The sequence below is a fragment of the Girardinichthys multiradiatus genome, chromosome 23 (assembly GCF_021462225.1).
Source record: "Girardinichthys multiradiatus isolate DD_20200921_A chromosome 23, DD_fGirMul_XY1, whole genome shotgun sequence".
Lineage (NCBI taxonomy): Eukaryota > Metazoa > Chordata > Actinopteri > Cyprinodontiformes > Goodeidae > Girardinichthys > Girardinichthys multiradiatus.
Genome location: NC_061815.1, coordinates 14,342,690 through 14,353,330, shown reverse-complemented (window position 1 = coordinate 14,353,330; position 10,641 = coordinate 14,342,690). Strand labels below are relative to the sequence as shown.

General features: G+C 38.4%; 1 protein-coding gene across 2 annotated transcripts; it reads right to left on the bottom strand.

Annotated features, from left to right (window-relative positions):
• Positions 1-4,775: 4,775 nt before the first annotated feature.
• On the bottom strand, positions 4,776-10,520 carry LOC124860550 (transmembrane protein 182-like). Of its 2 annotated transcripts, XM_047353952.1 has the most exons (6): positions 10,191-10,520; positions 9,050-9,167; positions 8,796-8,894; positions 7,011-7,148; positions 6,772-6,869; positions 6,515-6,656 (listed from the first exon to the last, which is right to left on the bottom strand). In XM_047353952.1, the coding sequence occupies exons 1-6, from the start codon at positions 10,362-10,364 to the stop codon at positions 6,597-6,599; spliced, it is 687 nt and encodes a 228-aa protein (XP_047209908.1). In that variant the 5' UTR covers positions 10,365-10,520; the 3' UTR covers positions 6,515-6,596. The 2 variants fall into 2 exon arrangements, with proteins under 2 accessions (XP_047209907.1, XP_047209908.1); XM_047353951.1 differs by lacking the exon at positions 6,772-6,869 and having other exon boundaries at positions 4,776-6,656; positions 10,191-10,519.
• Positions 10,521-10,641: the final 121 nt, after the last annotated feature.

Below are 10,641 nucleotides of genomic sequence, written 5' to 3'. Positions count from 1 at the left end.
CTCAGTCAGATTGCACAGAGAGTGCCTTTAAAAGTCAATTTCCAAGTCCTGTCACAGATTGTTAATTGGATTTAGGTCTGGACTTTGACTGGGACATTCTAACACATGAACATGCTTTGATTTAAACCATTACATTGTAGCCCTGGCTGTGTGTTTCCGATCACTGTCCTGCTGGAAGGTGAACCTCCGGCCAGGTCTCACGTCTTTTGCATCCTCCAACAGTTGTTTGCTTATAGCTTGCCCTGTGTTTAGCTTTTTTTTTGTCCTACCTGACCCTACATGGCTTGTGGCAAACTCCAAACTCCTTATGTTTTTTCCACTATTGCTTTTTTTCCACTGTTCCATAGAGGCAAGATTTGTGTAGTGCATGGCTACAATAGCCTTCTAGCTGCTTTTCTTAATTATGCTCTCCTTGGCCTGCCTATCAGATTAGGTGAACAGAGCTCTGTGGGATGTTCAAAGCCTGTTTTATAACCTTCTCCATAACTTTCTCCTTGACTTGCCTGCTCTGTTTCTTGACCATCAAGATGCTATATGTTCTCTAATTTTTCCTAACAAACCTCTTGGGTCTTCAGTAGTAAAGAGTGGCAACATTTTTTGAATTTTTATCAGAACACAATGTTTAAAACAATGCAGTCTATTTTCCTCATCATCATTATACACACTTTGTAATGATCTCTTGCATAAAATCTCAATGACTTCCTATTTTTGCTAGGGTTGTTTAGATTGTTGCTTTAGTTGCTGGAACATCTGAAGTACTGTAATCTGCTCTCTTTCAGGAGCATGTGTTGCTGCATGTAAAGAAACCAAAAATCTTCTCCAAAGAGTTCGCTGTTATATAAGTCGTTGCTGTGTCGTTGAGGTCGCAGCCAGCTCCACACAAGCACACCCAGAAAACCCTCAGTGTCTCCCTCTTGCTATCAGCATCATGTGCGTGTAAGTGATCCTGTCTTTGTAAGGTTAATTGAAGGCAGGAGCACTGACTGTCTTAGACATAATCTGTCTGCATGAACGGTGTGTGAAAGGAGGCTGAAAAGAAGGAATGTGTTCAATGTAACTACACAGGTTCTTTTTCTATATATTTGTACTACAATTCAGGAAGAAACCCACACAGCAGCTCTTTTTTTTATCTCTCCACCTGCTCCTTCTCCACCTCAACTATAACCCCCTAACAGAGATTAGCTCTCTCTGTGTGTGCGTGTGTTTGGTAAGAAGGGTGGGTGTGTTCCTAGGGATTTGGGGTTTACAAAAGAAACAAAAAAAGCAAGAGTGATGCCATAAGGCTTGCTTTTCTCCCATATCAGCTCTTATCAGGGTAGTCATTTTTGACAGGAGAAAAGGCTTTTATCTGCAAGAAACTGTGTCCGTCTGGCCTCAGCATGCAAGCACACACAGAGCCACGCCTCACTGATCTGATGGACTGGAACTCAAACACATGCACGCACACAGAGCAGGTAATCGGCTCACTATTGGAGTTAGGAGGTCAGAGAATGGAAAGAAAATGCTCTCGCCGAGTGTATCCCCCCTTTGACTGGATTAGAGCCCACCAGTATTCAGTCCAGGTGCTCCGAAAGATGGAGGGCCAAGGGGCCCACATAGGGTTAACTTGCCCTGCAGAGTGAGTTCACATCCTGCTGTTTGCTGTCTGACAGAACACAGACAGGGCACGTTACCCCCAGCCTGATGTTGTACCTGAAGTTACAGGTACACTAAAACACAAGTTAAATAAAAAAAACAGTCTTAGGCAGTTGTTGTTTTATTGCATTTATTATTTTATACTCATATGCATGAAGTCGATCATTACTGTATAATACAACTATAATTGTAAATAAATACTTTGCTCAGTAATCTCTTTCTTTTCTACTCTCATGCAGTTCATCTCCTAAATCTATGAAGAGAGCTGGAGGGCCCTCTACTGGCTGATCAGGGGAAACGTTTCATGTTGAGGTGTCTAATGAAATGACAATTTTTTAAATATACAACAGGTCAAACGCTCTCATTCAATGGTTTTCTTTATGTTTATGACTATTTACATTGTTATGTAGATTCTCGCTGAAGACATCAAAACAGTGAATGAACACATATGCAATTATGTAGCAGACACAAAATTGTAAAAATAACTTTAAATATGTTTATATTTTAGAATCCTTACAGTGATGACTGAAATATTAACCTTTGGCCGTCTCTCAATCAACGTCTGAGAAGTTCTTTCAAGACTCTTTGGAAAACTAATCCAGGTGATCACCTCCTGAAGCTCATGGAGAGAACGCCAAGAGAGCAAAGCAGTAATCAGAGGAAAGGGTGGCTATTTGGACGGATCTAAAATCTAAAAATGTTAAGAGTTATTTCACACTTTTTGTTTACTACATAATTCCATGTGTGTTCATTCACAGATTTGTTGTATCTGGTGAGAATCTACAATTTAAATAGTCATGAAAATATAGAGACCCATTAAGTGAGAAAGGCGTTCTAAAACTTTTTAGTTTATATATGTATTATATAATTTCAGAATACAAAAATATTGGTTGAAACAATTTTCAATGACTAAGCAAATCTGACGTTGGTGAATTTATTGCGATATAGTTGATGCTTTCAAAGTAGGTAGCATGAACAGCTTCAGTTTCACATTCTTAAAGAACTAAGCTGCAGAGAAACAACTTAAATCAGTAATAAACAAATAAACAAAGGTAGTATACAATCAAGCCAAAATGTATTCATACCCTTTAGGTATATAATAATATTATAATCATCACTGCTCCCAACAAACTAAATAAGTATTTACATCCCTGCTGTTTTTGCAGAATACTTCCATTTCTTGTAAATAGTCTGTTGTTATTTATGAACAAATATTTATGCACAGGCTGTATGATTTCAAAATCACACTACTTAGTTGAACATTTTATTTATACTGTGTATGCCATTATTTAATAACTGTACAGTATTGTTTCTTATGTTGTACATTTTTCCCTTTCTGTACAGTCTCTTATTCTTATATTTTTGTTCATATGTATTTTTTAATTTTTTTTTTACCTTTGTGTTTATCTGCATGCTTCCATTTCCCTTTCACTTTGCTACTGATAGACCTGAATTTCTCCACAGTTGGACAGAAATGGATGTCAGTCAGTTGTTTTCTACTGCTTCTTCCATAGTGGGTCACGAGACAATAAAGTATGTTTAAATTCAGGTTTATGTTTGTTCTGTTCTGTCCTATTCTAATATTAGATTAGTTGGGTTTTTTTCTGTCTGGAAGTAATGTTAACATTTTCGTCCAGCCAGAATCCTGACTTGAATCTGATAGAGAGGGGGCCTTCCCACCTCCAAGACTTGGAGCTTATCACCAAACATCAAAATGCCAGAGGAAACATGCAAAATGCTGATCAACAATTTTAAGAAGAATTTGATTGCTGTAATGCCAGTAATCAATGATTATTTAGAAGAGTATAAGTAATGAGGCCGATTGATAAAACTTCCACCTCTCTTCTCAAGGACAATGGCGCTTCTATCAGTGTTGACAGTCTAATTCCTGCAAACACACTCAGACTTACATTCGCACCCTCAAGATTCCACCGTACCCTTGCTGAATCTTTACTTATGTGTGTGTTGCTTACCCCTGCTGAGGTTTTTTTTGTACTGAAATATGATTTTTTTTCCCTCCTATCTTACTTTACCTAAATGTGTGATTTCATTACTTTTCATAGATTTTACCAGCAAAAACCAAACATTATTAGTAACTTGGACTTTAGCTGCTCTTACACCAATGACCCAGCTTTCTTAATTAGATTACTTAGTTCAACTTAAGCACCAGTAAAAGCAATATATTATTAGCACCTGAAAATGTGGATTAAAGTTGTTTTGTACCAGTGACTCAGCTTCACTAGTTAGAATTCAGTGGAATGATGAGACTTCTTAGCACAAGATGCTTTCCCCTACATAGAGGACTTAATGATATAATTACCTCTTTAGAAAGATTGGTTTAGAACCAGCTCTTACCAGTAAAACCCAAAGGATTATTAATGTTATCTGTATCATTGTAATATTGACCAGAGATTTTTAGATTTCTCAGAAGGATTAATAGATTTTTAGATTTCTTAGCATTTGATTTGTTTTTCTGTGTATTGTAATTGTATGTACAGCGCTTTGAGCGTCTCATTACTGAAAAGCGCTATATAAATAAACTTACCTTACCTTACCTTACCTTACCTTAATGTTCAAAATGATATTTTAATAAGATGTAAATAAAAACTCACTTTCAATCAGAAAACCAACTTCTTGATTTAGTGAAAATTAACTCTAAATCTAAATGTCCCATAGGCATAAATAATTTTGAGCTTAACTCTAATACCACTATATTGGCTCTTGATTATTATTGCACACAAACCAAGAAACGCATTAGAAGCACGTTGTTGCCATCTAGCGGTCAAAGCTAGGACAAATTAGGACTAATGTGTTTCTGAATGAAAAATATCTAGATTTCTATATTTTCTGGGTGCTATATTCAATTTATCAATTTGTTTGTACTTTATTTTGAACTTTCTGGACTGCAAAACAAGTAAATAATATGTTAATTTATTGAAATGTAAATAAATTCAGGCATTAAAAGACCCCTTCTCTTTTTGACAAACTTATATTTTTGTTGTCGTTCTTTTTCAAAAGGGGAACAAGAAATCCGCTGTACACCAGAATCAGACTATTTTCATCTCAACCAGTGCTGCCCAGTGACTGGTCAGTGAAAAACTCCAAAACTGTACTACCAAGTCACAATGTCAAAAACACTCTATGGTATGGAAGTTGTTTATTTGTGAAGAAGACCCAAAGTTATCGAGAGGTATTTAAAACTGAATTGACAGTTTTGTTGTGTTGTGAAACATTTAAATGAGAAGTGGACTACAAACACAGACACATGGAATTTCCAATTAGGTTTTGTGCAAATACACATTATATTTTGGATGACAGGTTAGTTTTCTGAAATAATTTCCAAAACAACAGCGGATCTCTGCGCTAATTATTTCACTCTACCTCAATGAACCTGTCAGACTTTAAAAAAACGGAAGTGACCAAGGGTAGGTTTTGATTATCTTACATTCCCAGTGTCTCCATGCGGTGTAAACAGAGAACACTAGTGACAACCTATGATAGCTGCCATTTTTGGCAAAGCGGTGAGTGCATGCCATGGCATTTTACTTCCTTTGTTTGTATTTTCTGTCATGCTGTAATCCTGCCTCCTCAGATCAGGTTTGGTGGGTGTTTTCTATCTGTTAAGTCAAATACCATAAATTTGTCATTGACATATACACAAGATCTGAAGGAAAAAAACACCTTGAATAAGAATTTTACGGTGAGCTTTAAACAGTATATTTATGCCTGCTTTATGCATTCAAGAACATAATTTAATAGAGGACTTAGGTGGAGTAGTTGAGTTGTTAGTGCTTTACTTACAGTAGACAGTTGCCAGTGTGATCACAATATCGAGAGTCAGGGAAAAATTCTCATGGTAGTCAAACTAAAAGCTTAAAGATGATAAAAGCTTTCCCTATTGACAACAACAAAAACATTAAACTTTGCAAAGAATTCAAGTGAATGCAACATAAGGTGTTTTTATGCACTCCAACTGTGTCTGTGTACATAATTAAATCATAAACCTGCATTCTCACACAAGACCACCTTGGATAACCAGTGAAGCATTTCTTTCACTATAGACATCTTTACTCTTTATTCACCTGGTGACTTGTGCATGAGTTAGATTTGATGGATGGTTTGTTTCTTTCACCCATAAATAACAGTTTTTTAAATTTATTTTAACAGAATGATTAAGAACAACAAAAAACAAGAAAAAACTGTAAATGATTATCAGATTACACAGCACCATGTAGTATATTTATACTGAGATTAAATTTACATACACTTGTTACAAATTTGGCTGAATGTAACTGGTAACACTGTATTTTATTACCAATAAAAGAGACTGAATACAAGTGCATGGGGCAATTTGTTTAGATTATTTGTAAAATGTTTACATATATAAAACCATGTATTATTTCCCTTCCACTTGATAGTTATTCTCTACTTTGTGTTATTTTCCTTTGCAAAAAGAATCAGAAAGATTTTCAATCTTTCAATATTTCAATCTAGATGTGCAAAGCTAGTAGAGAGTCCCTACCAGCTTTGCACATCTAGGGACCTTTGCCATGTGTCTCTACTAGAGACATATGCCAAAAGACTTTCAGCTTGATCTACAGTAAAAAGGAACTCCATCATATAAAATCCTAAAAACATACTTTTAAGTATGTGGTTGCAATGTGAAACAAATGTTTAAGCAAATCAAGAACTCTGAATCCTTTTGCAAGGGACTGCATGTTCCACAAGTGAGCTGCTAAGTGTCAGTGAAGCACCATAAGTAAGTCTGTCTCTTCTCTTCAGTCTGGCCAGTCACACAGCTCATCTCCTGGCACGCAATGCACGGCCCACCAGCATGAAGAGCAGCCCAGATAAGACCTCTAGAGGAATGCCAGCAACCGCCACCATGAAGGAAAGACCGTAGAGTACGGAAACCTCTGCATCCGGACAAGATTCTCCCCTCTCCTGCAGAACGTAACGCTTCACATCCACCACCTCCATCCACAGGACGAAGAGCAGAAGCATGAACAGGAACAAGCAGGCTGCGAAAAACATAAGAATGAGAAAGACAGAAATAGAGACAATAATTGCTCTCAGGGATTACAGAGGAATGTGGCTTCTGCTCAACTCCACTGGTGCCTTGACAGCAATGTTTACCTCTGCTGTTGTTACAGAGATGAAAAAAAGCAGAGACATCTGCTGCTCCTTGTGTTGGGTGTGTGTTTTGTCACGTGACCTGAATGAACAGCTGATTGCTGGCAAAGCAGCAATATGTTTGTGTCTGAACGTTCTCCTTTTTCCTCAGCTGACAAGATATATTCCACCCTGCAGACATGAACTCCACATGCTATTAGAACCTGACACATTACACACACACACAGCTGTCTATATTTTACCAGCAGCAATGAAGAAGGCTCCGCCCAACTTGTAAAGTTTATTGCTGATGAAGGGAGCACCACAGACCAGCAGCAAGCCTCCAGTCAGAGCAGAGACCAGCCCGACTATGATCAGAACAGTCCAGAATCCACGGAACACTGTGAGAAACAAAAGCACACACACAGAAATACGGTGACAAAGATAACCCAAATAATTGCAAGCTGCACTTTGTAAATTATTCCATTCATAATGGAATGATATAAAGCTATCCATACTAACCTGTCCCTCCTGTTAAATCACAAGTTAGATGTTAATATCCCTCTTTTCTGGTTCAATTTCATTAACCACACAGAGACCTGATTACTGTCTGCTCGGTATAATCAAGAAACAATTTAAATAGAATCAGTAAGACAACATGAAATAGGCTAAAACAATCTCAAAAAGCAGCCTGGAAAAGGATGCAGACCCATTGCAAGGACTCTGGCGAACTAAAGCAGCTGCTTACAAAAAAACATATCAAGGTAGGATTGAAGTGCCTTTCTGGCGTCTGTGTGTTCTTCATGAAAAGGCTAAGGTGGTGAGGAGGGTTGAAGCACACCCGCGAAGGAATTTAGTTGGAAACATTTGGGGACTAACTCTGTGTGATGCGAATATGATGTACATCTTGTCTTGCCATAAAAATATTAAATGGGCCAAGCTGAACACTGGACTTCAGCCAAGGGGATATTCTTGAGCAGCAGTTATGATTGAAAAATGTTGACCCGGCTGAGCTCCTGTATATACCTCATTCCACAATGCTGGCTTGATTTTGAAGAGTTCACAGAGGTGTGGGATATTGCTGGCTACCGCAGTTTAGAAGGACTGGGGCAATTCATAAAGAGGCTTGTTTAAGACCAAACTGTCAAAGAGGGGGATGAAACATTGAAACAGTGTGGAACCTCCTCAGGAGACATCAGTCAACCAAAAGACAGCACTGATGACTCATCCAGGAGCTCACAAAAGAACCAAGAACAACACCTAAAGCCCTGCCAGTTCACTTAGTTCAGTTAAGGTCAGAGTTCGTGATTTAACAACAAACCATCAGTTTAACTCAAAATCGAATTCTTGGCGGACCCAGAGTGGTCTGACGAGCCACAGCTGATCTGGCAGATTGATACGGCCTGCAGGCTCAACCAAAATAACTCCACATTTGCTGAATAAAACAGCAAATGTGAGAACAGTCTGTTGTGAAATTGCAGACTGTTAATATTCCCTACCATTGTTCTGTGTCCCACTGAGATGAAAATCGTCAGTTTTTTAAATTGCAAAGATCAGCGAAAAAAGACAGCATACATCTTAATAGATGTTAGTTTCCAGCACTTAGAGGATTCATTTACTTTTCAACAGCCTCCCTGTGATATGTCATCTTTCTACTAAAGGCAAAATAACTATTACTAAAAAAACAAAACTTCACCAAACACCACTTCAGAAAATCTGAACTAACCCTTTTAGCTTTAGCACATTTGGGTTATGCAGAAGCAAATACGATCCGAAAAACATCAGGAAGTCTGAATGACTCAAAAAAGCAAAATAGACTTTTCTCTGTTATTAAAAGTTGTTTGCTGATCTTTAACACGTAAGCATAACAATGAAGCAAAAACAGTAGAAATCTGAAAAGGGGCAAATATATTTTCACAGCACTGCATGTCCTCAACAACTCAGCTTCTCATTAATACTGCATCATCGGAAAGACAATGTGTAAACTGTGCCTCTTGCATGTATGTGTGTGTGCATCCATATTGCATGTGACCATTGACTGCAGTTACCTGCAGTAGCGTCATAGATTGGATCAGGAACTTCTCCAAGTGCAACTGGCAGGGGGAAGAGGTAACCATGGATGCACATCTTAAACCCTGGCTGGTTGGCTACAATGGACAAGGTAAATTGTTATAGGTCATGAAGTTTTTCTTTACTTTTTTAATAAAATTTTAGGGTCACTCTGGTGTCAAGGGACATGTGATCACAATACTGATAAAAAATATTCAATATCCTCAGCAGAACAAAATATTTCTCAACATACTGAAGAACGTGACCAGGACCGCCTGCGTCGAGGGTTCTGCAGCAAACATACAGCGCCAGAAAAATCCCTCATGATGCACAATGGGCCATGAAGTAGTCGCAGCTTCATCGAACTGGATCTAAAAGAGAAACAGGGACAGGCATCACTGAAACTGACATAAATTTTTGTTTTATTTCCGTCAGCTTTGTCAACAAACGTCTGGGAAAGCAGCTCCGTGTCGTTCTTTGTTTCAGCGGTGCCGCTGCATCAAACGTGGTCCTGATTATGGCCTGCTGGTCTGTGAGGTTTCCTGGAGGGAACTCATGAACTCGCATGAGTGAAACTCTCCACTCACTTGTCACAAAGATGATTGATGGTGCTGTGTAACACAACAACTTTAATCATCTTCTTTTATTGAAAATGAAAGACTTTGTCGCTGTGATGAGTTCACAGGGGGATTAGCTTTCATAAATATATCCATCTCAATGTGTTTTGTGGAACCTTTTTTTCCACATTATGCTGCATGGAAGAATAAACTGGAAGATTAAAGGGGTACTTCAATGATTATTAACAAGGAGATCAGTTGACTTGAGTGTAGGGGGATCCTTCTTAGCCCATAAAATCAGCTCTGGGTTGGCTTTCATAGGAGTTACTTTTGATTTAAATTCTCTAGTGCAAAGAGAAGAGCAGCATCATTCTTAAATTGCATCCCACAAGTTGTACATAACTGTATGCGGTTGCAGTTTTCAGATTTTTATTTCCAGAAAATTTTGAAAACCCTTTATATTTTTGCACTTCACAATTATGCACTACTTGCATTGCTTTATCACATAGAACACCAATAAAATCAACAAAATGTTTGTTTTTCATACAAGTCAAGACAACTCAGCGCCTGCTCTCGGGATCCTAGTTCAACTCCTCCATATTTATGGACAAGCACCACTACATAACTTCAGTGTGTCTTTAAATATCCTAAAAAGACATATCTTGCATGCCACTGTTTACAAAACATCTGATCAAGTTCCATGTCTGTCTTGCGTGGTTGTCACATAATCCTTCGCCATGAAAATGTGGTGTGTCTCTTTTGTTTTAATGAAGGTCTGGAACTAGGTATACCAGAAGGATAAAACTATTTGTGAATGACATCATGTGGGTGTCCTACCTGTGTCCTGTTAGCGTCTTTGTCCTGTGTTGGGGTGATTTTGGTGGGCTGTAGAAATGATCCACAGTTTTCTCTGGCTACCAGCCAATAATCTGTACTGAAAGCCACGAGGAAACACAGGGTACCCACTATCCCAAAAATCCCCCCAGCCAAAGCTGCAGCACCTATTCTCATATTCTTAACCTTGAACCTTCTTTTTCCGTCCCTTCGCTCCAGAGCCTGAATTCTTCAGGTTCTCAATAGTGTCCACCTAAATCCTCTGCTCTGCCCTGGTCTCTAAAGAGCAGTCAGGCTGGCCCAGCCACTCCCTGGCATGCAGGGAACTGGGAAAAATTAAAGCTGCTGTAACCAAGGAGGTTAAACGGGGGAACACAAGTTATTTTGGGACCTAGTAAAGTCTGTCCTTGTCAGATTACCAGAGAGTGTTTTGTGCATTCATAAAACAAGAGAA

What these genes read in the sequence shown, in the direction of transcription:
- LOC124860550 (XM_047353951.1), bottom strand. Translation starts at nt 10,364, where the DNA reads ATGAGAATAGGTGCTGCAGCTTTGGCTGGGGGGATTTTTGGGATAGTG. An exon ending in AAGACGCTAACAGGACACAG is followed by an intron (nt 9,168 to 10,190) that starts GTAGGACACCCA and finishes TTTCTCTTTTAG; the next exon opens with ATCCAGTTCGATGAAGCTGC. An exon ending in AGCCTTCTTCATTGCTGCTG is followed by an intron (nt 6,657 to 7,010) that starts GTAAAATATAGA and finishes TGTTTTTCGCAG; the next exon opens with CCTGCTTGTTCCTGTTCATG.